This window comes from Protomyctophum bolini, assembly GCF_963924005.1.
Source record: "Protomyctophum bolini genome assembly, chromosome: 20".
NCBI classification, from domain to species: domain Eukaryota; kingdom Metazoa; phylum Chordata; class Actinopteri; order Myctophiformes; family Myctophidae; genus Protomyctophum; species Protomyctophum bolini.
In genome coordinates this window covers 21,512,276-21,539,040 of record NC_137881.1, presented here as the reverse complement: position 1 = coordinate 21,539,040, position 26,765 = coordinate 21,512,276, and the positions used below count along the sequence as shown (strand labels likewise).

Genomic DNA, 26,765 nt, shown 5'->3' with positions numbered 1-26,765 from the left:
AGACACAAAACGGCCCTTTGAAAGTCGACCTTTACAGCGAAGAAAGATTGATCAGTTTATGGCCTTTAAGGATTAACAGGTGACATCTGTCGCGTCTCGGCGGGCACACAGGATTTGGATGTCAAAATGTCAGACTGTGTCTTGGTGAATAAATACTTCACTATATGTGCTCGACAGCCTGCATCCGTTCTGCTTCATGTTGTGGAAGCCTGGGTGGAAGTCTGAGGGCCATAAGGTTACATCCCAGGTTCAGGGTGGACGTCTGAGGACCTTTATGTGTCAAATGAGTTGCTAAACAACAGAGTAACCAAGAAGCACCAACAGACAAATGGAAGATGGACATGAAAAGATGAGCCTAATTTCCATCTGGTCCCGGGGGCCCTATTGTATATCCATTGCAGGGACTATCATAATGGAACATAATACAGCTTCCATATCCATTTTACTGCAGACAATTTGCGCCGTTGTAATAAAAAACAGATTGTCTTGCTCAGCAGTTGTCTAAAGTGAATTCCTTGGAAATCGTAATCGCTGATTGATTTCTGTGGCCCGTCAAGTTCTCCCAGGGTTTTATATTAGGGGAATGTGGAGATAAAACCAAAACACTGGCTACTAAAAGGCATTTTCCAATTATAGCTGTGACATTTTTTTTTTCATTTGAGGCGATAGTCCTTTATTATTCAATAAAACTAAGAGGTTGAGACTATGAGAGTATAGCGAGACCACAAGGAATCCAACACACTCACGATGATCTGCTTGCATGCGCACGCGCACGCACGCATGTACGCGCGCGCGCACGCACACACGAACACACACACACACACACACACACACACACACACACACACACACACACACACACACACACACACACACACACAGGAGTGTTAACTCCGGTGAGATCAGAGTGGATGTGAAGGAATGACATTTGGGAAGGAAACAGCTGACATTTATGGAGGAAGATGGTTTGCTCCTGACAGCGCAGAATACACCGAACATCATGAATACTTAAACACTTTTAGAGACAGAAAGAGCAGTGACAGAAGAGATGAAAAGGGAAGAAAAAACCTTTCAATGCAAATGATACTATACTAACTGTATCTGATGGTGAAAACAAGCTGCATCCAAATGGAGAAAGCGCTGATCCTGCGGTGGCACACAGAATAATGAGGGTAACAATTCCTCTCATAGCAATGCAATGCAAAGTTATTTCTCTTTCATTTTTATGGCTTATCTATCTAAACATCATATGTAAAGCAGAAAAACGATATGCACATCCCAGTTTCAGAATACGGTGCTGGACCCAAAAAATGACTGAATGAAGAAAAAATGTCCGCACTCCGCACACGATATAATTCTGCTCCCCGTCTTTTTTATTTCAACCTATAAATACAACAACGTTTCGCCCCTCCGGGCTTTCTCAAGCTTGAGAACTTGAGAAAGCCTGGAGGGGCGAAACATTGTTGTATTTATAGGTTGAAATAAAAAAGAGCAGAATTATATCATGTGCGGGCGGACATTCCACTTTTTTCTTCATTATCTATCTATAAATGCACCACATCTCTGTCTGTGTGCAGTGCACGTCTGTAACGCACGTATAACTCCAGAACCGTTCGTCACACCGACTTCACACACACACACAACACACACATTCCACATGCACCCCCACAGTGCCCGGTGTGGAGTCGGTCGGACCCACGGTTGTCCAGAACTGCCACAAAAGGCCTTTGTCCAGGGCTCTGGACAGGGCCCCGCTCCCTGCCCAACCATGGTCCATATATGAAGCTGGCCTGTTCTGACATCACAACACTCCATATTTGGGCATGCCTGACACATAAAGGAACACAGAGAGACAGATACAGAAATCTCCATATATGGACACGGGTACAGCGGGTAGTGCATAGCCGAGTGGGGCATGGACAACCGTTCAAAAAACAGGTTTTTTTGGAGGCCAGTGGCCCGAGAAAGTAGAAAGACGCTCTGGGTCAGCTGACATCATTGAGCTCATCATTGAGAGAGAGAGAGAGAGAGAGAGAGAGAGAGAGAGAGAGAGAGGGGGAGATGAATGTTCAGGAAGACAAGAACCAATATTTTTCACCAAGAAGGATGGGTGGAACACAGTGAAACAAGTCTGATTCAACTGTCAACAGTTAACACACACACACACACACACACACACACACACACACACACACACACGCAAACAAAAATAAACAAATAAACAAACAAACATGAGAAATTTGTAATATGTTCAGTGAAAATATTCTCCTCGTGAGAAGGACCTATTAATTCTAGGAAAACCAAGAAAGCAATTAATACTGAAGCCACATTTAGCTTCCTGAGTGTACATGACATGTTCCATTGAGGCCTAACGACAAAAAACAACAACAAGATGGTTGTATTGATTCATTGCTTCAGGGAAGGAACAATTAAGCTGTGAAATGTGATATCCCTCCACACCAGAAACATAAGATCTCTTGTCTCAACAACAAATCCTGTGATGCACAGTACAAAGTTACATAAGGAGAATTGTGACTCGTTTTCTTGTTTGCCAACAGCAGGCAGACAACCAGACATCCTACGTGGACTTTCACATAATAACCCTCACTTTTGCAGTAACTTGTATGTTTTGCTTCTCACCATGAGACCTTGAACATTGGAATAAAAGTCAAGATTCTTTGCAATTATTTGCCATTATATAAAGTCCCAAAGATGGAACAGAGTGTAATGCCATGTTTGAAGGCATGAAGGCATGACTCATCTCTATCTAGCTAGCCTAGTGGTTTGAGAGATTCAGAAAGAAATCACACAATGTCACAAAACGTAATGATGTCAAGGTCTGGCATCACCAAAGCTGGGTTGTGACAGAGACAGTAGCTTATCCAGGGCTCGAAATTAACTGTTTCAGAATTAAGAAACACCAGAATAAAATTAGGAACACCCCCCCCCCCCTCAAGTATTTAAGGAGCACCAATATCTAATGATTTTTTACATTCAATATTGGTGTTACACTTGTAGCCTACAGGACATTTGGTATGAGAGATACTATTTTTGTTTAAGAAGCGCCAATAAACCATTCGATAATAGAATTATAATATAATTATGCTTTTTGACATGCTCAGAAATGTATGCCCTACAAGTGAGATTAAATCATCAGTGCAGTGGCATTGGTCATTGGTGCTCCCAATTATATTTTAAGGTCGCACAGACTATCGCCTGGTGTGGCGTTGGTCGCATTGTCTGACAATTCACCTAACTCTAACTATAACTCTAACCTCAGTCTTAACCGGCCACATAAGTCCCCTAACCTCATATCAGTCTTAACCGGCCACGTAAGTCAGTTTCACGATGTTTTCGCTTCGCTTCGGCGTAATTTCACTTCCGCATTTCCTAGTCACCTACTGGCAGTGCGCAGTATGTGGAAATGTCCATATTGCCTGTATTGCATGGTTCAGATTAGAACATACTGGTGACTATGGGTTGATAAGATTTGAAGCGGGTGGCATCTGTGTGTTTCCGATCAGTTGTTGCAGGATGTGGCTGATGGGTGTCGTCGTGTCATTTCACAGAAACACTCCTAACGCTTGCTGTTGTGATTAAGGTGAGAATATTATTTCAGAGAAACTCTTCTGTTGTGTTTAAACTTTAAGGTGTGAATACTATTGCTGTTGTGTTTAAAGCCGCATCCAGACGAAGACGTTTTAAGGTGCATCCGCAAAGGCTTTTAAATAATTTACCACCAACACCACCCTGCAGGACCCAATTACTTTGAAAGCTATTTTACTCGGAAAACGAGAAGCAGGAAGTTATTCGCTATGAAACAAGTCCCGCAAATGCTATTCAATTCACCCATTTTGCAACGGGTGATCATATCGTTTTAGAGAAATGAGGCGCAAAATGAGGCGCAAATCAAGCTCGTTTTGATCCAAAAAGAAGAATCTGAGATATTACAATTCTATAAACTGCGTTCCCATAGACACCATAAGCCAGTGGAATTTTCACTTTTTGTTTGTTTGTTTCATGTTTTTTTTTTTTATCGCACCCGAACTGGAGTGTGATGAGCGTTTAGACAACACTGTTGTGAATCAATCAATTCATATAAAATTGAGGTTGTGTCATGAAACCATGTGACTCCCATTGGAAATGCATTGAGGCGGCCATGACACACAGAAGACACAGGACACAAGCTACTGGGGATCCTACCAAATAATAATAATAATGATAAAACCATTTATTATTGTTTACGTCGCATGAGTTGAGTTGTACATGCGCATGCTCCATCATTCCATGTCTTCTATCTCTCTTTTTGGTGCCGTGTTCTCAGTGGTTTCATGTGGTCAGACATTTCATGAGACGATTCCATGTGCACGGTAAACACATACAACCTCAATGCAGTATTTCTAGTTTTGGGCTTTCTTCTATATTTGGAATTCATGCTGTACTTGTCTTTGTCTGTCTGTGTGTCTGGAGGCTTTTGAAAAGGCGGGCTCTGGTTTGGAGTCCTGCTGACGGCTCTGACAGGATTTTATGGGGTGGCTTTGGAGCTGCAGATCACAGCGGGGGGGACAGTTTGTTTAAGTCCAGGTTTCTGCTGCCTGTGTTTGAGCCTGCTGGTGGAGCAGGTCTTTGTCAAAGTCACACCGTGACATTTGTGAGGTCCCTTCGTCTCACACAGTAAACGTTGCATTGGTGGAATGACTGTTGATATGTCATGAGGTTTTTTAAATTGGACCCTATTCTATATTTAATGATAAACACAGACACACGCCATGAAGCACAGACACAATGACAGGGCTGTGAGCGATTGTTATTTCAGTCCACTTGGCTGTAGAAACAAAGTGGTCACTGGCCAGCTGATACAGCACGCATGCAAGTGATCATGCACGCACACGAACACGCACTCTCACACACACACACACACACACACACACACAGAGAGAGAGAGAGAGAGAGAGAGAGCTGACAACACAATACACCATCATAGAGCACCGCTGTTACTGTCTGCATATGAACTTGTGTCAAGAGCTGGCTGAGAGAGAGTGTGTGTGTGTGTGTGTGTGTGTGTGTGTGTGTGTGTTTTCTATCCTACTGATGGAAAACACACACATACATACATATGCACACACGCGCACACACACATACACGCACACGCGCACACACACACACACACACACACACACACACACACACACACACACACAGTCATACAAGAGCGGGCCCATTAGCAAGACATTTGTTCAAGTCATGCAAACTTGAATGCATTTCAACGTTAAAGAAAGAAAGGCAGGTGCGCTTCCTCTGGATGCAGTGGGTGCTCAGCTATAAATATAACTTCAATCATAAACTACCAACGTGGAAAAAGGGGCACTCCAAAATCAATGATGCAAGACTGGCTCAGATGTGATTTCACATTTTATTGAGAACGTGAAGAGTGCCGCTTTTTCCACTTTGGTGATTTATGCTTGATTATGATTGAGTTCCAGTTATCCTTGAGAGACAAAAATGCATCAAATTCAGTTTAAACGTTTGTGTAACGCAAGACTCCGAGTCTGAACTATAAGGTGGAGGCTGGGGTGGGGTGGTGGAGCAGAGATCTAGTGTGGGAGGGAGCCGGATTTCAAACTTTATTGGCGTGTAGGAATGCGTGGCTGATTGAACGACTGACAGCTGATGCGTTTGTGTTCCCTGCATGGACTAACGCTGTGCTTCATGAAACACACTTTGAGGAGATGAAAAGAAGGAGCAAGATGAGACAAAGACAACAAAAACAAAGGAAGAAAAAAATCAAAGGTTTATCGTGGCTATAAATCTAATTTAAGGCCTGAAAATAAACCGCGTTCTACTTAATGGGGCCGAATGGAACGTTCTGCAAACATCCTTATCAGTGGCGATAGAAAGAATGCTCCGTGCTTAACAAGGAGGCTATAAAACACAGGCGTAATAGAACATTTGCCGTCCCCTGAACCGGGTGTACTGTGCCACTGAGTCACAGACATTACACAAGAGGGCCACGATGACGAGGGACAGCTCATTATATCAGTTTCACAGAGCAGAGTGCAGGTCGGAGCTAAAACCGAGGTGATAAGCATGAGAAACAAATCATAGCAGACAGCTGGTACTGGTCCCCGTAGCTACATTTAGAACCTGCAGAGACATTATTTTGTGAACGTTTATATCTCAAAGAGGAATGCTCACTGGTGATTATGGTGTTTTAGTTTAGTGTACAGGACAGAGGATGAATTAAGCGTGTAGACTGGGGAAAATGTCAAGTTAATTACATTTTCTATCTCTGGCCAACCTATAGGGACATCTGGAAAAACACTGCTAGCATCTCTGGGTACCAGTCAGGGGGCCATGATTAAAAACTACAACAGGCAACTTGACTCAATCAGGGAAACGGGTGAATACTTAAACTGAAAGGAACCAGTGGGGAGAAAAAACATGTAGCAAATTATGCACCCGACAACTTGCGACAAGCAACACATGCACAGGGGAGCTTGAGAGAAAATGCATGAATTTGTTTAAAACATTTACTGCATGTTGTCGTGTTATCATTAGGGTGAATTAGGTGTCCCATGTGGTGCATCTGCCAAACACGTCAGAAACAGGTTGGAAGAATGGGAATGGGAACACAGAGAAAAGGTTTTAATTTGTGAGAAAACAGCTGGGACATAATTCCCCTGTTGACATTTTTAGCCCCTAAATTGTTCCCACTGGCAGTGTTTTCTCAAGATGCCAGTATTCACTCAATTATGCCATTGCAGTCACCACCTCCTGGTTAGTCTCACATAGCCAGACAACTATTCCACAATCTCCTAATGCTATATGGAGTCTGGAACTACACATCCCGAAATCAGAGTAAGGAAGCTGCCATTTCCGTTCACGAAAATATATATTAAAATATCTTTAGCATATTTTGAATTTCCATTTCTGCTAAGCAGCAAGCTATATATGCTTAGATGATTTCTATTTATATTAGGATAAATGTGCGCGACTGTAAAGACGAAACGGAAGTGGGGAGGAGGCTCCACATATTTTACTCATGATAGCTCTTCCGTTGCTCCAGACTGTATGCAATTTGAAAATTGCGAGAGGCAACAGTCTGGTAACGCGAGACAACCTCCTGGTGGCAACAGATAACCAAACTCCAACTCCTTAAGGATGGGACAAGCAAATATAATAAGCTTCAAAATCAGCCACAGCCTGACAGCTTAATGGTCACATTGCTGTGCCAGGGGCAACCATGAGACCCCAACTAACGTTAATTGGTCTTAACAAAGAAGCATGTCACTATGACCCCAGTGGCCTGTCATAGATGAAGACTAATGGTGCACCGTGCTCGGTGAGCGCGATGTTTGAGGATTGAAGTAAACGCTATATTAAGGGCCCACTTAACCACTTTTTAACGTGGTGGACGGGTTTGTGAACTGCCCACAGCACTCCAATGAGGCACAGACTGAGTAGAAAAATAATTGTGGTATTTTATCGAACATTAGTGAGGACCAATTATATGAAGATAAGTTGAAAAGTGGTGAAGTGGTCCTTTAAGTGTTAGTTAATGTCGGCTGCCAGTCAGTCATTGATACCCTATGCTGTCTGCAGGTGTCATGAAGACGTATGTACCGTATGTATGCAAGTTGTGTGGAGGTCCTCACTTTGCTTGAAGGTCTATTTTAAGGTTAGATTTAATTTAGAGTTAGGTTATGGCTAAGATATAAGGGATAATGAAAAGATTAAAGTTATTATGTGCACGGCATGCCAGAATGAGTTGGTGTGCGATGAAATGCGTGTGCACTGCAGTGTGTGCACACCCACACTAATGTGTTTGTCCAAATGCACATACCGTACCATGTGACAGATTTCACAACAGCTGCTGCATGTGTTGTGCTATCTGAACACACTCCAAACAGGAAGTCAGTGGGTTCAACCACACTACTATGACTCCAAACATCACCACCTGTTCTTCCCTCTCTATCTTCCACTCTCTCCACCTTCTCTCCTTACTCACATCTCTCTCCCTATCCATTCTCCAACAGTCTGTTCTATTATGTTCTCGTCAACTCTCAACCTGTAACTTGTGACACAGAAGACGTTCAGACTGTGTTATGATTATGAACACTTCATAGTGGAATGTTGTGTGGAATGGTGCATAATTTTGGGTCCACTCACAATTGAGAACCCACTTTGAGGACAGTTCTCAATTGGGCGGCGGTGGCTCAGGGGTAGAGTGGCTGGATGGTAACCACAAGGTTGCCAGTTCGAGTACTTGAGTATAGTAATCTCGCCAATTCCGGCCCCGCGCAAGCTATTTACCACTTGTGGCCACCAGGCCGCAGTCTAAACACTCAGCCTTTGTCCTCTCTTCATCTGTCTTTGTAAAGTCCTGTTGAAGACTCAACGTTCATCATGTCTTACTGTGGAGGTTGATCAGCTCTGAAGCAGAGCATTGTGTTCTCACAGAGCTGGGCTTCAAGCTGCCAGCAGTCCTTCCTTGGAGCTGAGCTGACATTTCCGAGCTGGATTAGGTGCAGATTTACGGAGCAACGCTCGTTATTGATTTTAACAGCAATTAGATGCCATGGGGCTACAGCCCACTTCAAACAACGCAATTCCACGATGTAGAAACGTAAATGGATGGGAGGCTAAGACGACAGGACTGGTTGCCAGGAGGAGGAGGGTGCTTAAACACACCTGCTCTCTCCAAGCAGGTCTTTCCAAAGCCTGCAGGGATCTTGAACATGATTTTAATTAAGATTAAACACATTCCTTTAAAGGAAACGCAGACTGGTGTCGTGCTGTGTGTGTGTGTGTGTGTGTGTGTGTGTGTGTGTGTGTGTGTGTGTGTACAGTATGTGTGTGTCGTCTACAGAATTGCCGGCACATTGTAAATCATTATGTGTGTCCTGTTTAGGGCAGCCAGCAGTACTTACGTAAGCCCCCCGCCCCACTTCTCCCCCGTACTGTATCTGTTACAATGATCTAATCTGCCCAAATGGGTCTCCCTCCTCTCTGACCTACATTCCATGGTCCAGACTAGAGTCCAGACCAAACCTCTGGGTTACAACCAGAATAAAATAAACACACTCACTGCCATGTTGGCCTCCTGTACACTGGCTGAAGTACAGTACAGTACAGTTACAGTATAATACAGTACAGAAGTTGAAAATCTGTTCATCTTTTCAGTGAATCTGTTAATTACACCAACATTGTTTGTGTGAAACACTTCTGTACTGAGATGAAGCGTTTTTCTGAAGATTGCTATTTCCAATTTGGGAGATTGTAAAAGATGAATCTCAAAGTCTGCGTCAAAGAGGTAATGAAATGCTGCTAACATCAATTAATCTCACATTGTTCACCAACTGCAATCATTGTCACAGTCGCTCCGAGTCTGACCTAAACTGTGTCAGAGTTCAACTCCTGCATTCTCTCTCTCTCTCTGAATCGACAGACACCGTGGGAAAAAAGAAAGAAAGACAGCATTTGCATTCAAACTCAGCAACGGAATCAAAGGTTATACACCTTGTCCTGTAAATAATAAAGGGTTTTGTTCCTCTGTGCGGTGAGGTCTTTGGAGCATCAAGCTGAGCAGGATCCACCTGGTGATTCTCTGCACGTCTGAGGCTAATAATGTGACAGCGACTGACTAGAGGCAGGAAGGCAGGCCTTCATGTTGTCACTGGGGGAGAGTAACCTCCCCTCTGCCTTGAACCACCGGCCCCCATGGGAGCAGCCTGCTAATACCCATTAGCCTTCCTGCTTCTTTATTGTGCCCGGAGCTGCATAAATGACACTTCCTGCCTCCACTCAACAGCAGCAAGTACTCATAGAGGCTATGCTTGTGATATCATCGTCCCTGGACGTACTACAGAGTGGCAAGAAACTACTTTCTGGCCTTTATACAGCCCATATATCCAAACAGTATTAAACTATGTTTCACCTATCGAGCTCTATATGGTCAGGCTCCGAAATACTTAACTGACCTTGTCCAGAGGTATGTGCCAGAGAGGGCCCTAAGTTCTCTATCGTGTTCGAGACTGGCTCTCCACTACATATTATTCAATATGTACGGGGGACTGACCCGACGGGGCAGTGTACATGGATATCTCTTTAAGACACATCCTCTATGGTGGCCCTGCGCAGATGCCAATCAGCGGGCTATTTAAGCCCCATCTGTGCAGAGCCACTTCGATCTTTTGATTTCCACGAGAGCAGACGTTACGTAGGCTATCTCAGCAGTTTGGAAACGCATCCATAAAGACTATATTAGAACAGCTGCGTGGCACAGTCCACTTACCTAGGTAAGAAGAGAGCCGGTCGTCGCGACTCCTCTCAGGGCGCCGCGTAGCTCCATCAAAAAAAAAAAACAGCAACAGCAACAAGCTGCAGGCCTAATCCGCTAGACAGTGGAGGAAGCCTCAGCTTGTCCGTGCGTCCGCTCCCTGGCGAAACCCGACCACGTTGGGGGAAACCTTGAGACGGCGTTCGGTCCGTGCGTCCGTTCCCTAGTGAAACCCGACCACGTTGGGGGAAACTAGGAGACGGCGTTCGGTGTGGCCAAAGCCAAGTGCGAAGCCGACCACGTTGGCGGAGCCTTGGTTCCCTGGCTGCAGAAGCGGTGAGACCTCCGGGTCTATCATCGCGGCTGTACACCGCGGCGGCGATCGGCGGGGTAGAACCCAGAGGAGCTGACCCAGTCGGCGTACTCTGAGGCCATCTACGGCCGTTGTTCGTTGCACCGCGGCCCGGTCAGACCACACGGCAGAGGGTAAACAATAACAAACTCCCAACTTCCGCGTCGACGTCATCACGGCGGCGGGGGGGAGGGGTTCTAGTGCAAATACAACACTGCACCCACTCTCGTCGTACAGTCTGCCCGGCCGTCTATATAAGTGGGTTTATACACACAACACACTCTTATATATATATATAGATAGTATACTTGTGATACTTATCTACTGTATATACCTATCCAGGTACTAAATAAATAGTTGTACATTCATATTATATGTCTATATATATACGTATAGATTGTATATGTATAGATTAAATATATGAAGTTATAATACATGTCTATATACTTAAATAATAATTAAATAAGTATATGGACATATATGTGTATATGAATATACGTATATGTAGATTATAACACACAGCTATATATATTTAGGTACATAGGGGAAACAGATAAACATGGCCAGTCCAGCGCACACCTGTTCGGTGTGTGCGGTGAAAATGCCCATGGAGGACGGCCATGACAGGTGCATGCTGTGCTTGGGTCTGGACCATGCGCACACGGCCAGTTTGGACCCGGCATTTTGCATGAACTGTTTCATCCTGCCGGCTAGAGTGAGGGAGGCCAGGGCCCGATCATTCTCTCTGGTACCGGCAGAGGCTATTCTAGCCCAGCAGCCTCGGGCCAAGCGGCTAAAGACTGCCGTTGGGGGCAACCAGCGGCAGAGGCAACCGCCGTCAGCCTCAGCTTCGTCAGCCCCACCAGCTCCGCTAGATCTGACGACCCCGGGGCGTCCTGCAGCCACAGTGGTGGCTCCTCCGGCTCTACGGCGTCTCATAACCCTGCGGCGCCCTACGGCCACAATATCGGCTCCACAGCACCCTGCTGCCATTGTAGGCCAGGAGGAGGTGCATCTGGAGGCTGGGTCGGAGGAGGAGGATGTTGATGTTCTGGGGGATGACCCCGATGATCTCGGGGAAGAAGACCTCCCCCCCTGGCAGCAGGAGGGGGAGGAGGCACAGGCGGACGAGGAGCAGGAACAAGAGCAGTACCCCTCCCCCCTTCTTGAGCTTATAGCTCGGGCCGCACAGGCCTTGGGGGTGGAGCTGCCCTCAGGGCGGACACAGAGAACCTCCCGGTTCGACGAGGAAGTGGGGGACCAGCCCCTATCGGTGCCGTTACTTCCAGATGTGGAGGACCTAGTGCTCCAGCAGTTCCAAAAGCCGACGGAGGCCCATCGCTGGTCAGGCCTAGTTAGGCGACTGGGGAATGTGCAAGGCCGGGAGAGGATCGGCTGTGGCCCACCACCGGCCTTGGATCAGGCCCTGGGGGCGTTGATCGCCCCTGCCACTTCAGTTCTGGGGAAGCCAGCCGGTGCCACAAAGGACACCAAGGCCATGGACACCATGCTGACCAAAGTGCACGGAGCCTTGTCAGTTCAGGGTCAACTGGCCAACACAACAGCGATCCTAGCCCTGTACCAACGCGGTCTGGCCAGACAGCTGGACGGCGGAAGCCCCGACCTCGCGGCTGAGCTGCAGCAGGTGTCGGCGCTTGTGGCCAAATTAATGAAGGAGCAAGCGGTGGCATCAGGCAGGGCGCTTGCCTCGCTCTGCGTGGCAAGGCGCCACCTCTGGCTGTCACAGTCGAAGCTGGAAGCGGCTGACAGGAAATGTCTGACGGAGCTACCCGTGGTACCATCGGCCATGTTCGGGCCAAGTGCCATGACTTTGCTCCAGCAGGCCCAGGAGGCCCGCAAGTGTGCTAGGGAGGTGTCGGGGGCTATCCAGGAGGGCCGCAGCCAGCGTGGCACGACCCCACGGGCAGAGCCACCCCGACCGACGTATGACGCTCCAGGGGACCTAAGGGGCCAGTTGGACTCCTTCCGGCGCGGCAGGTCCGGCCGAGGCCAGAGGCGTGCACGGGGGCGGGGCAGAGGGCCCCGGGCGCCCCATGCTCGCTCCTGACAGTGGGGGGGGCTCAGCCCCCTCTCGCCGCCCCCTGGAACAGACATTGTTCCGGGGGACAATTGGGGCGGACCCCTGGGTGTATTCCACCATGACCCAGGGGTATCGGCAGGCCACTCAGCAGGCACAGAGAGACCTGCAGGCCATAGTATTGGCTCATCCCTTTCCCCAGGGACTCAAGCTCTGGGCCTGGCCCCTGAGAGGGCCGAGTTCCTAGCCATGGGGTTGCCTCCATCGGTGGTTGGGACTCTGCAGGAAGCCCGGGCTCCATCTACAAGGAGGGTGTACGCATACCGCTGGGAAAATTTCCAAGTATGGTGCACTGCGAGGCAGGTGGACCCCCTCTCTTGTGGGGCTTGCGACATCCTCTCGTTTCTCCAGGAAAGGTTGGAGGCAGGCAAGTCTCCCACGACTTTGAGAGGCATGGTGGCGGCCATAAAGGCGAACCGGGTTGGGCCCCGTAAACTGGCAGACGGTTGTTGCAACCTGATTAATCAGTTCCTTAAAGGCGCCACAAGGTCTCATCCCTCGCAGGGTAGGCCGACAGCCCCCCCTTGGGATCTGGAGGTGGTACTGACGGCCTTGCGGCACGGGCCGTTCGAGCCCCTGGAAACGGTGGAGCTGGAATGGCTCTCCCGCAAGACCGCATTTTTGCTGGCAATGGCATCCGCAAAAAGAATAGGTGAGCTACATGCCCTGTCAGTGCATGAGGAGTGCTGCCACTTCTTGCCCGAGGAGGCGGGGGTGATATTGCGACCGAACCCTGCGTTCCACCCTAAGGTTTGGTCTGGGTCTCGAGCCAGTCAGTCCCTTGAGTTGCGCCCGCTCAACCCCTCACAAGGAGAAGGGGGATCGGGCGGGCAGGCTCTGTTATGCCCCCTCAGGGCCCTGAGGACGTACCATCAGCGGACGCAGGACCTCAGGACAACGGACCAGCTGTTCGTCTGTTATAGACAGAACTGCCTCGGGAAGCCGGTCTCGAAGGCTAGGCTTTCTAACTGGGTAGTGGAAACCATCCGGGAGGCATATAGACAGGCAGGCAAGCCAGCCCCGTCAGGGGTGCGGGCACACTCGACTCGGGGCCTCGCGGCCTCATGGGCTCTGTGGCGAGGCGCGACCTTGTCCGAGATTTGCACAGCAGCATCTTGGTCGACGCCCTCCACATTCACAAGGTTCTACTGTGTGAACGTGGCAGCCAGCACCCAGTTCACAGAGCGTGTACTGGGCTCCAGGCAGTAGCTTTGGACTGGCCTTAGCGTCTATGAGTTGTTGACTGGCCTCACTATCTGTCAGGGCCAGCTGGGCCTAGGGGCGGCTCGCACCTAGGTCACGAGTTTTGTTGACTGGCCGCAGCGTCTGGCTGGGCCAGCTGGGCCTAGGTGGCGGCTCGCACCTAGGCCACGAGTTTGTTGACTGGCCTCAGTGTCTGGGGGCCAGCTGGGCCTAGGTTGCGTCTTGCACCTAGGCCACGAGTTTGTTGACTGGCCTCAGGGTCTGGGGGCCAGCTGGGCCTAGGTGGCGGCTCGCACCTAGGCCACGAGTTTGTTGACTGGCCTCAGTGTCTGGGGGCCAGCTGGGCCTAGGTTGCGTCTTGCACCTAGGCCACGAGTTGTATTGACTGGCCACAGCGTCTGGCTGGGCCAGCTGGGCCTAGGTTGCGTCTTGCACCTAGGCCACGAGCATCATATTCTTATCCAAGGGTTTTGGAGCACATTGGTGAGCTGGCGCCAGGGATGGCTACGGCCTGGGCACTCACCACTTATAGGCTCTGATTGAATTCAGGGTAAACTGCTTCGGGCTGCCGCGGGGGCAGCTGGTCTGCTTATTTCCTCGCGGTGTGTCTTAGAGAGTCCCCGTACATATTGAATAATATGTAGTGGAGAGCCAGTCTCGAACACGATAGAGAACGGAGGGTTACACTCTCTGTAACCCAGGTTCTCTGAGTGGAGAGACTGGCTCTCCACAAAAGAGCCGCTCCGAAATTCGTGTCAATCAAGTTAATCGAAGTGGCTCTGCACAGATGGGGCTTAAATAGCCCGCTGATTGGCATCTGCGCAGGGCCACCATAGAGGATGTGTCTTAAAGAGATATCCATGTACACTGCCCCGTCGGGTCAGTCCCCCGTACATATTGAATAATATGTAGTGGAGAGCCAGTCTCTCCACTCAGAGAACCTGGGTTACAGAGAGTGTAACCCTCCGGTCTGTGGAACAGGGTCTGTTAATTGTCCCCAGCACTATAGACTCAAAACAAAAGGTGACAGAGCCTTTCAGGTTGTAGTGCCCACACTATGGAACGCTCTTCCTCAGGCCCTGAGATCAGCAGTTTCTGTAGACATTTTTAAGAACAAGCTTAAAACTATACTATTTGCACAGGCATTTCCAGATGTGTCATGATTTCATGATTTTTCCAAGTGGGTATCGCTATTTTGCTGTATCTAGAGGCTGTTTACTGCTCTGTACTATTCTGTTTTTATTCTGCTTGTTATTGTTTTTGTTTTCAATTTTCTGCATGTAAAGCACTTTGTGAGTTTTCTCTGAGAGAAGTGCTATATAAATAAAATGTACTTGCTTACTTACTTACTTAAATTCACCAACATTGCAGCTGTACGGAAAGCTTGAATTATCCTCTTTCTATCTGCAAAGTTTTTGTTTAAAAAAAATGTGGATGAGCAACTTTCTGTCAGGTGATTATTTTCACTCAGAGTTTGGAAGCCCTTATTTTCAATAACGCAATGTCCTGCTGCCTTCTGCATTATGTGCAGTTTAGAAACAGGTGGTACGGCAGGACTGCGGAGTGATTTCCAACAAGCGATTCCACACTCCAATAGTCAGGGATCATTATCAAAATAATGTCAAATCCAGGAATACATTTAATACCAATAATTTTCTTCACCAATGTGTTTGTAAGGGTGTCTACTAACATATCCCATAATGGTTTCTATTCAACCCCCCTAGGTTAAAGTTGGGGTACCATTAACAACCAATGAGTATATGGCAAAATGTTCTACATTTCAGTATGCTTTAAGTAGCATGTGATGTGACATGTCAAACTAGGAGGTTTTCATGATTCGGAATCCATTCCAAGCATTAGTCTTGCACGAAAAGCACTCCTTTGGCTAAAAATGGCCATAGCCGTCATCACAAATGTGATGAGGTCAGCACATTTGGGCACATTTGGCAAGTGGCTTTTGCCGAAGGAGTATTTTTCACCAGTGTTTACACATTGGTGAAGACAATTCTTGGTAAGAAATGTATTTGCATTAGATTTTTTGATTTTATTATTATCCCCTGACTAAAATGCTCCATGTTGCTCAATGCTTTGCCACTCGGTCCAGATGAGGGGGGCGTGTCCCGGTGGAAAAGTGATGCATGTGTGCATACTCTCTATAACACGCAAGAAGAGGAGATGAGGAACATTTCACTGTTCAATGAATGAGAAACAATTGAAGCAATTTGCATGAGCGGGATCGAAATGTTGGGATGTTAAATATGTGAGGAGACGGGGGGGTGTGGGTCATAGTAGCTTGATGGATAGAGAAGTCATCCTCGGCCCGCCCACTTTATGAGTCACTGTCCCTGAGCAAGGCACTTAACCCCTAACCACTCACATTGCTGCTAAATTAATAACGCCCACTGCTCCTAATAATTAGATTGGGTAAATGCAGAGGACAAATTTAACGGCATATAATTATGGTAAAGTTATGCCCCATGTGGAAAAATTATGGTAACCTTATGCCCCATGTGGATAAAATACAGGCAAAGGAGAAGAAGGCAATTGATTTGGATTGAATTAAAAAAGTACATTACATTAAAGGGCAGAATATAAATAATACAAAAGTAGAGCTTGGAGAAAACGTCTCTCTCTCTCTCTGCTAAAATAAGACAGAAATGCAGTGGTTATGAAAACACTTACTGATTGCGTTCCACCTGTAGCACCAGTTCCAGGCCATGGGATGTCAGAAGTATTTCTCCTCTGGCTGGGTACTGGTCCTGCTGGAGGACAGAAGAGTTGGTCAGGTTCAGCCAGGTTCAGCCAACAAAGCACCTATATACAGGCAGCATGCAATTTAATCTGGACTGCAATGATGGAAAGAGTTTATTGATTTGGTTGTCTGCCATGCTTTGAGTGCATGCTACAGCAGGCAGTGTAAGTGCCGTACATGGTTAGTACATGTAAGTAGAGTGACTCAGAATAGTAATAGGGAACACAGGGGTGTACACTAAACTGCACCAGTAGTAGAAAGGAAACATGATAAAGACTGATTCAGGAACACTCAGTACGGTCAACAGGCTGACGACCTGCTACGTATTATAAGAGACTAACAAGATATATTCGTTCATTTTCACCCGACACTTTTAATTACACACTGCGTCAGACGTGTTGTTTGGCTACGAGACACACCAAAGTGAATGTTCATTCGTGCGGACAATATATGAACAGACCTCCCACAGAGCGGAGGAATGATATGTTTTAGTTTACTCGCACACTCACTCACATTTACTCACATTGATTGCGTTGCATGAAAGCAAATCGCTCTTCAGTACTGTTGTATCACATTCAGTGAAAAGGAACTGTGAGAAAAGTGGATTCCTGCTGCCTGCAGACACCACTGCTTTACAGACGTTCCATTAATGCGTCTGGCTGGAATCCAGCTCAGTGTTGTTACATAAACTCTAGTCTAGACTACACTGTTTAGCTGTTCTGTGCTCACATAGTTCAGGTTCGTTTGAGAGCATTTTTTATTTTTCTCCTTTGTCCAGCAGAGAAAGAAATTGGCCACAAACATTTCATCCTTTTAGAAATCTCTACATGCTCCCATCAACAAGAAAATCACACACAAAGGAGATGGAAATATAAAGAATAGAGAAATATTGTATCCAGTGCTCCGAGTTTTTCTGAGAATAAAAAGGTCACAGCGGTCACAGCGTCTTAATGCATTATGTGTTGGCATTGGCAGGTGTGAAATGGGAGAGCAGGGTTCGCCGCCACAGTGAACTTGAGGCAGTCTCAAGTTTCTCTGGAAGGACTCTTCTGAGCTCCTTGGCCTCTGGAACTGCCTGCCAGATGACCTGAGATATGCTCTCCATCTCCAGCCTCTTTTAAAACCTTTAGGCTATGGAGAAATGAAACAGTTCTCCATACAGTAGCCTTTGAAGTGTCTACCTTATTTAAATGATTCATCCCTCCCTATAGCTATGTCCACGTGCAGTGTGATGTGTGCATGTGGGATGCACCTTTCTCATCTTTTATGAGCGATTCAGCTGTGTTTGACGGGATGGTTGATGGAAGTACTGCGTGTACTTCTTTCTGCATGTATCAAGCATGCCTTTATTTATTATGCATGTTATTTTCCAGTGTTATGTTTTGGCTTATTTTGTATGCACAGTATCTTCTAGAATTCTGTTTATTTCCTCCCATATTTTATCGGATTTGTGTAATTTCCCCAAGCACTCAAAATGTGTTGTACAGACTGAACAAGTGATACACTCCAGTGGTTGTTGTTCTTTTTTCTTATCAAAACTGCAGGTAGGAATAGTGGCAGAATAGTAAACGCGTTGGTCGTGTTTTTAACGCTTGTTTTTAATATTTAATGAATTAATGAAATAAAGGATTTTTTCTACTTCAACTGGACAGAGCTGCCTTGGACCCTCTTTTAAGTTCGCCACCTTATATCTCCTTCCACAGTGACACTGACTCAAGGTATAGAACTCTTGTGCAGTGGCAGAATAGTTTTGAGGTCAAATCAATCCTATAGCCACTTTAAAAAGTGCTTAATTGACATAAAGTACATTCTTGTCTGTGACGGGCGCAGGCAGCTCTGTGGTCAGTGTAGTGGAAGGACTATATTAGTGCAGTATGAATTAAATGAAGAGGTTTGACAGTGGAAACATCTCCTCTGCTCATATCACTCATCTGTATTCAGTGCAGTCCATCGCTCATTTCCTCTAATTAAAGTTCATTGTTCCAGAGCATTCTTTCCCAGGACATCAGTCCTTGATGTTAAGCTTGGACAATGTCCTTTCTCCACCCTCACTTAATCAACTCAATCTTAATCAATCTCTCTTTCTCTCTCTCTCTCTCTCTCTCTCTCTGAACAATCAGACCACCAGGAACGTGTCCAGGAGGGCTGGCCCGGTTCCGTGCGAGCTGGGTCCGAAACGGTCGAGAAATGACAGTTACCGTGTGGGGGTCCCCAGGGGTCGCTTGGGGGTCCCTGGAACGTCCAGGGGGTGGTACAAAGCCAACTCTTGTCATGACAAATCATGACAACAAACCAAACAAATAATTACAAAGAAGAAAAACAACAAAAGAAAGTGTTGTAACCTGCCATTTTCTTCTTCTTTCTAATTATTTGTTCAGCCCGAAAAGTTGTGTTTGTTGTCATGATTTGTCACGACAAGAGTTGGCTTTGTACGAGGCTTAAAAGGTCTTTAAATAAATATCATTTCAAATATCAATATCAAATGAATCATTTCCTGGGCCCTGGTAGTGGGCGGGACCGTGACGCTCTATTTGGTATACTTCACACTCCCTTATCTGCACTATAGACTTCTTACACTTGTTGTCCAAACACTACACACAACGTCCAGTTGTTGCACACACTTCTCAGGTAAAATCTCAAAGCATCAACCTACAACACACACATATTCAAATCTCTAAACACTAGCTCATGGAGAAGCAGGGACGTGCACACAGACATCAAAGGGGGCTTCAGCCCCTGCCCTTTTACCCGTCTGTAAAACAACTGCCCTTTCCAGACCATGAACGCAGCATTTACTATGGTGAAAGACATGCAAATGCCACTCCTTTCCTTTCCATGCCATACCCAACGTTTGTATTCAGGATAATTGCTTTTTTCCAAAGTCTGAACTTGGAACGTAACATTTGAAGTTGAACAAATTTGTTTCGAAATCCATGTCGTACAGTGCATCTTCACTAGCTAAGAGTGCTGGGTTGCGCCCCGAAAATAGTTGATCTACAAGTTCACAATGCGTCGCAGCGTGACGCGTTGTGAGCTTGTAGATCTACTATTTTCGATCCAAAAGTGCCCTCTTATGGGATTTCAGCCCCTGACGTGAGTGAGGCCTGTCAGGGCTTCATGCACCACACATGGGTGTGTGTGTGCGTGCGTGCCTCGCCGCGTGCCTCGCTACGTGCGTGAGAGCGTTTGGGGGTTACAAAAAGGCTGCATATTTGTGTGCTGTTCTGTTTGACTATGAAAAAAGTAGGCCTACACTAAGTAACATTCACAAAAGGAGAAATGGCTCATTCTCCAGAGGCATTGTCATTCATGTGTGTTCCATTTCTATGATCGTGTTTCAATTTCACACTTCAGCGTGCTGTAAATGATTGGTAGTGTGCAGCAAACTTCTTTGCGTGTACTCAATTATGTGTACTCAATGAATGGTATGTGTGTCTCATTTGAAAATATGGCTGTGTGTACCAAATGAAAACACAAGTTCCGGTTTTGATGGTGTCATCATGCAGGGTGCATTTTGAGTGTGAGGTTTTCAATTTTGTGTGTGCAGTTTTGAGAAAGACCTTGTTGTTTTGGAAAACGTGTTAACAATTGTGAAAAACTGTCAAACCAATTACATCTCCATCTCATTCAGTGCCATCTGTCACACGCATGTCACTGGTTTAATGACATGAAAGTGTATTTACTTTTCCTCCACATGTTTACAGCAGACAAGAGAGTCAATGTCTGCCAACCTGTAATGCCTCAGAGCAGGTCTGCCAACCTGAAATGCCCTAGAGCAGGTCTTGACATTTACACAATATTTGCAGCATCCCTGGAGCTCTGACCAGCAGATCCCCATCCCCCCCCCCTCTATCTATCTCTCTCTCTCTCTCTCTCTCTCTCTCTCTCAGAGGAACAGCGACACACGTTGATAATCGACACAAAGAGCCTCTATAATTAATCTATGTCAAGTGCATGTCAGAGGCTCAGTGCGGATAAAATTAAACAAGTCTTCTCTGAGAGGGGCGGAGGGTATGTTTGTGTGTGTGTGTGTGTGTGTGTGTGTGTGTGTGTGTGTGTGTGTGTGTGTGTGTGTGTGTGTGTGTGTGTGTGTCTGAGTCAAATCCCTGCAGTATTCTACTTCTGTTTGATCAAACTGAAAAGGAACAAAAGATGGAAGGTCAAAAGACTCAAAACTATATTGTTTTGGCATGGATACTCAACGGTTATGTAAGACTTTAAACTGCCAGCAAATACTGGAACGAGAATCTAACCTCGACAAAACAAAGGTGACAAGTTTTCTTCCTCTGTGTTTTATCCAGCCAGTAACAGTGGCTCTAGTCTACGCCCGCGCTTCAGCAAACAAACAAACAAACATCCACTAGTCCATACCTGTGGATGCCAGGTCACTACTGTTCATGATGTCTTCTGACAACCAGCCAACAACCACTTTAAAACCACAGCTTTCCTCGTTTCATGTCTCATAAATATTTGTAGAGAAAAGGCCTTGTGCACACCGACAAGGACAGGTGCGTAGGACCTGCATCAGGTATCCCCTGAAACCTGAAGGCCGTGTAGACCGAAACGTTGTCAGTCTGAATAAAACTGCTGCTCTATAAGTGAAGACAGTGTGCGGGACCCTTTTCTTCTCTTGTCTCATGAATAAACATCACGTCACTTTGCGTGTCTATTTCCCAGTGTCAGCCTCAGGCTGCACCGTCTGTGATGTTACTTACCTCACGACGTGACACGCATGTTATACAGGGCTCAAGACTAACTTTTTTCACCACCGTCCCGGAACCGTCCCAAAATGCAATTTGAACCGTCCCGAAGTAAATGTATACCGTCCCGGGATTTTTTTTACAAAAAGCACCACTCAAATTGTGAAATTAATAAAATAAAGGTAAACCAAACATACAAGTGTCAAAAATAAGTATATACCAAAGCAAAGTAAATAAAACAAATCAACTTCAAACTAAATAATTGAAGTTAAAACCAACAAGTGTCCCCGGCAGTTACAGTATTCCTATTGTAATAGAAATACAATTAAGCCAAACAAATAATGTACTGCATGTATTGAATACATGCAGTACATTAATTGTTTGGCTTCATGTTTCTTCTGTAGATACACTGATTTAGTCAAAAATAGGGCTTGGTTAAAAATGTTAATCGAATGAATCAGAGGCTTTGTAATTAATTATCTAAATTAATCACATTTTAATCGCATATCAATATTCGACCTGAGAACAGTGATTTTTATTTTCAAATGGATTTTGTTATTTTGGTGTAGGCTACTTAACAAGACCAACAGATAACGTGCAGCAATGCAGGTATATGAATACTCAAATGTCTATTACATGGTTGGCATGAGAAAACAAATAAAAACAACTTTATTAGGGGGAATACTAAGACGAAGGATCAATAAATAATAATAATAAATACAATCAATAAAAACTGTGGAATGAGAGCGTTTTGGTTTTGGGGTGTGCATTCCACAGTGTTGGGGCAGCAATTCCAGAACAATCTGAGCATTAGAAAACATCTGTTGCTTCAGATGATTATATATACCAACATATTATTTAATGTCGACGCCAGCTAGCAAGCCTAGCATGGAAGCTAACGTTAAACGTTGGTCCCATGTCCCCATGGGACCTTTCTGTGGCACACAACCATGGTCTTATCCACGCTTCCAACCGATAGTTTTTCAATCTAAATGTCTCATCCACGGGGCAAAAGCAATATAATTCCTATGATTCCGTTGGGTGAATGTAGTGTGTGCGTTGTTGTTGTTGTCAACGGGAGGATAGAGCATTGGTTGACGGCACGGCAAATTCTCATGCTGCTCATGGCTGCACACGAAATGCGCATTTTCAGTGTAAAAACTCCTCTCGTCCCGAAACCGTCCCGGATGAGATACATTTACGTCCCAAATAGATATTTTACAGTCCCCGGGACGTCGGGACGCCGTTAATCTTGAGCCCTGATGTTATACTGTGATGTTACTTACCTCACGACGTGACACACATGTTATACTGTGATGTTACTTACCTCACGACGTGACACACATGTTATACTGTGATGTTACTTACCTCACAACGTGACACACATGTTATACTGTGATGTTACTTACCTCACAACGTGACACGCATGTTATACTGTGATGTTACTTACCTCATGACGTGACACACATGTTATACTGTGATGTTACTTACCCCACGACGTGACACGAATGTTATACTGTGATGTTACTTACCTCACGACGTGACACACATGTTATACTGTGATGTTACTTACCTCACAACGTGACACACATGTTATACTGTGATGTTACTTACCTCACGACGTGACACACATGTTATACTGTGATGTTACTTACCTCACGACGTGACACACATGTTATACTGTGATGTTACTTACCTCACGACGTGACACACATGTTATACTGTGATGTTACTTACCTCACGACGTGACACACATGTTATACTGTGATGTTACTTACCTCACGACGTGACACGCATGTTATACTGTGATGTTACTTACCTCACGACATGACACACATGTTATACTGTGATGTTACTTACCTCACGACATGACACACATGTTATACTGTGATGTTACTTACCTCACGACGTGACACACATGTTATACTGTGATGTTACTTACCCCACGACGTGACATGCATGTTATACTGTGATGTTACTTACCTCATGACGTGACACACATGTTATACTGTGATGTTACTTACCTCACGACGTGACACGCATGTTATAATGTGATGTTACTTACCTCACAACGTGACACACATGTTATACTGTGATGTTACTTACCTCACAACGTGACACACATGTTATACTGTGATGTTACTTACCCCACGACGTGACACACATGTTATACTGTGATGTTACTTACCCCACGACGTGACACACATGTTATGCTGTGATGTTACTTACCCCACGACGTGACACACATGTTATACTGTGATGTTACTTACCTCACAACGTGACACACATGTTATACTGTGATGTTACTTACCCCACGACGTGACACACATGTTATACTGTGATGTTACTTACCCCACGACGTGACAGACACGCATGTTATGCAAATCGCAAATTACTACCTGACGAACATCAGCAACAACAACATCTCCGTACAGAAAAGCTGACATTTTGTGAAATTTTTGGAGGGAAAATATAATTAATTTAACGGTTGGATGTTTGTGTCGATGCAGTGAAAACAACAACGTACTGTAGATAGAAAGCCTCCACACTACAGCTACAGCTGTGCTTTCTCTTTTTCCTTCCAAGGTGAAGAAGGAATAATGGACAGTGCTTTGCCATTAATAATTCCACAGTGGCGCTGTGCGTTCAAAGGACTTTCCTTTTTCTTTGCCCCTATAAGGAGCCTTGGGTTTTTATTTCCTCCGATCATAAATGGGCCCTTCATCAACATCAATGGGTTTTTTCCCGTTTTTTTGCTGCCATGTGACCAAGGTGTCTCTCTGCAGTCAAATAGCCTGGAAACCAGGCAAATATGCCAGATGAAGGAAAATAAATCACACCCATGTGAAGTGGGGGGCGCTCTTTTCATCGTACATCATCATGATGACGTAACATGTCGATTTGCTCAGACACATATGAAATTATCCATTCATTGTCAATGGGAATTTAATATTTGTGTAAGACGAAAATCTACACTAATAGCTGAATATACTGTAGGGGCTAGCGCCCCTCAAAAATGCCATGTGCAGCCTGAGCCGTGGCTCAGTGGTCCAGGCACCTTGGCTGGTAATCCAGTCTGGCAGTGTGCCGCAGGTTCGACTCCCGATCCCGACAGCCTTTACTGCAGGACTTGATTGTCTTCTCCCCATTTCCTGTCAGCCTACTGTCTGTCCCTCCATAAAAAAATAAAGGCGAAAGCCACAAAAACATAAAAAAATGCCCTGTGCAGATTGGGTCTGAATTACATTTCACTCACCCCAGAGTACACCGAAGTTCCAGACTAATATCTGCGCAGTGATATTAGTCTGGCCATGGCAGGCTTTTCGCCACCTCTTGATGTACGGTAGGAGGAGCTGGCATGAGGTCAACCATGCTGTAACCAAAGGAGTTGAAGTCTTTTGATGATTGAGATGAGGTGCTCTTTGAGTGGAACGAATCACTGCTTAACATTCACGGCACTGTGGTGTAGAGAAGATTATAGTTCCTCTGAGTGTTTAGTCTATTGCTGTGTCTCCACTCTATAAAGTGTTTATTCCATTGCTGAGTCTCCATTCTATAAAGTGTTTGTGACTGCAGACTTCTGGAGGTAGCAGCACCATGGCAGGGTCAATCTATTCCTAACCTCATTGTTGGACACCCTGACTTGTCCAGCATCATTGTTGATGCTGGACCAGTCTGTGGCTGTACTGCTGTGACATTGGAGAAATAATGCATGTGTTCCATTGGGTACAATGTGCATGCAGCGCTTTCACAAACAGACGGGAAAAGGGTCTGGGTGAATGGAAGGGAGCCCGTCTGGGGAGCTGGAGGGCCCTTATTGTCCCCAGGTTTGGTTCCAGTCCAGCAAGACACTTAAGCCCTAAATGCTCTGCGCTCCTCTGTGGGCAGCACTCAGCTGGGTGAAGCTGAAACTGAATTTCCCCTGCGGGATGAAAAAGGTTGAAATTGAATTCACCTATAGAGGCTATATGCCCGTGACATTTTCATACGTGGAAGTTACGTGGGAACGCCTACTGACTGGCAAAGAAAAATACTTTCTGGCCTTACATCCAAACAGAAAAGTCCTGTCTGATATTGTATATGAAATATGATGTTATATGAAACAATGTTAAACTCACCAGACACCCTTTCAGAACGACGAGGGCCCAGGAAAGGCGTTAAAGGCGTTTACGCTGCGGACAAAGCCAACTCGAGTTGTGACAAATCATGACAATAAACACAATGTTTTGGGCTGATCAAATAATTAGTAAGAAGAAAAAGTATGCACCCCAAAATACCTAAAAAAAAACTCCCTACCAGTACACCACTGACCACCAAGACATCTGTGCAGTTGCACTTTTCAAATCACAAAACAAGCAGTCCCGTTTTAATGTACGACTGTGGTTAAGCTGTGTGCTGCTGTGACTTGTGAGAACTGCTGTCACCAAAGCCGAGCTGGAGGCGCGCAGCGCCGCAGCAGCGTCCCCAGCCTGCGATGACACTTTGGTCACGATGATTAAAAGGCAGTGTAAAAAGAAGCACCAGACGCGGCCTGTTCCTCAACTCCACAAAGGACCAAGATGACGAGTTCCACAACAGACGGCTTGTGGATTGTACAACGTCACTTTATCCAGGCTGCACTAGAAAGGAAATAAATCCACATTGGTTTGAAAAGCATTTTAGAACAGGGATGTAGAAAGAATCATTTTGTAAGGAAAGCCTTTCGGCATAAATCAAATCCATTGCAGTCAATAGTCAAACATTTTCCCTTTCTCATGAGCACTATGCTTCCTGTGGCTCCGCATAGAATATTTCACTGTGCCACTTCACAGCACGGTGCCTTTTATGAAGAATGAAAATCTATTTTTTGACACGGCTGATGGCCATGAATGTTGTCGAGAATAATATCCCTTCCTCCAAAGGCAGCAAATACTGTATAGTTAATTAGCGCCGTGGGAGCCAGTTGAGGACAAGGACTAGAGGACACCAATTTGTAGAGGCTTCAAAACTTGTTAGCGGTGACAATACCACTGACAGCCAATCAAGAAAGATTCCACCACATCCACACATTGGGAGACACAAAACCTGCACAATCTGCGCCACGAATATACACCCTGCTGCAAATCACAGATGGGCAGAGAGTAAGTAAACATTTACTGTCGGAAAGAAATGTTAAATGTTAAAAAGTAAAAAGATGTGTTGCAATTACAAGCCCCAGGAAATTCAATTCAAGATTATACATAAATTACATACTACACCATATCAAAAGGAGCATGTGTCAACATAGCATGGAACTCACCTATGCTTTCTATGGCATAGGCAGCTCCCGGCAGGATCCGCCGGGAGAAACTGTGTGCAGCTGCTTGACATGAGACTAATTAATTAGAGCGACAGAGAGAGAG

The 26,765-nt window shown here is 45.7% G+C and overlaps 1 protein-coding gene across 2 annotated transcripts in view; it reads right to left on the bottom strand.

The window, feature by feature from the left end:
- Positions 1–26,765, bottom strand: part of adam19a (ADAM metallopeptidase domain 19a) — a 93,554-nt gene that overhangs the window by 33,915 nt on the left and 32,874 nt on the right. The window contains exon 3 of one of the 2 annotated variants that reach the window (XM_080792699.1): positions 16,615–16,694. In XM_080792699.1, coding sequence (XP_080648825.1) covers positions 16,615–16,694 — 80 coding nt within the window. The remainder of the gene's footprint in view (positions 1–16,614; positions 16,695–26,765) is intronic. The other variant, XM_080792700.1, reaches the window with a different exon arrangement.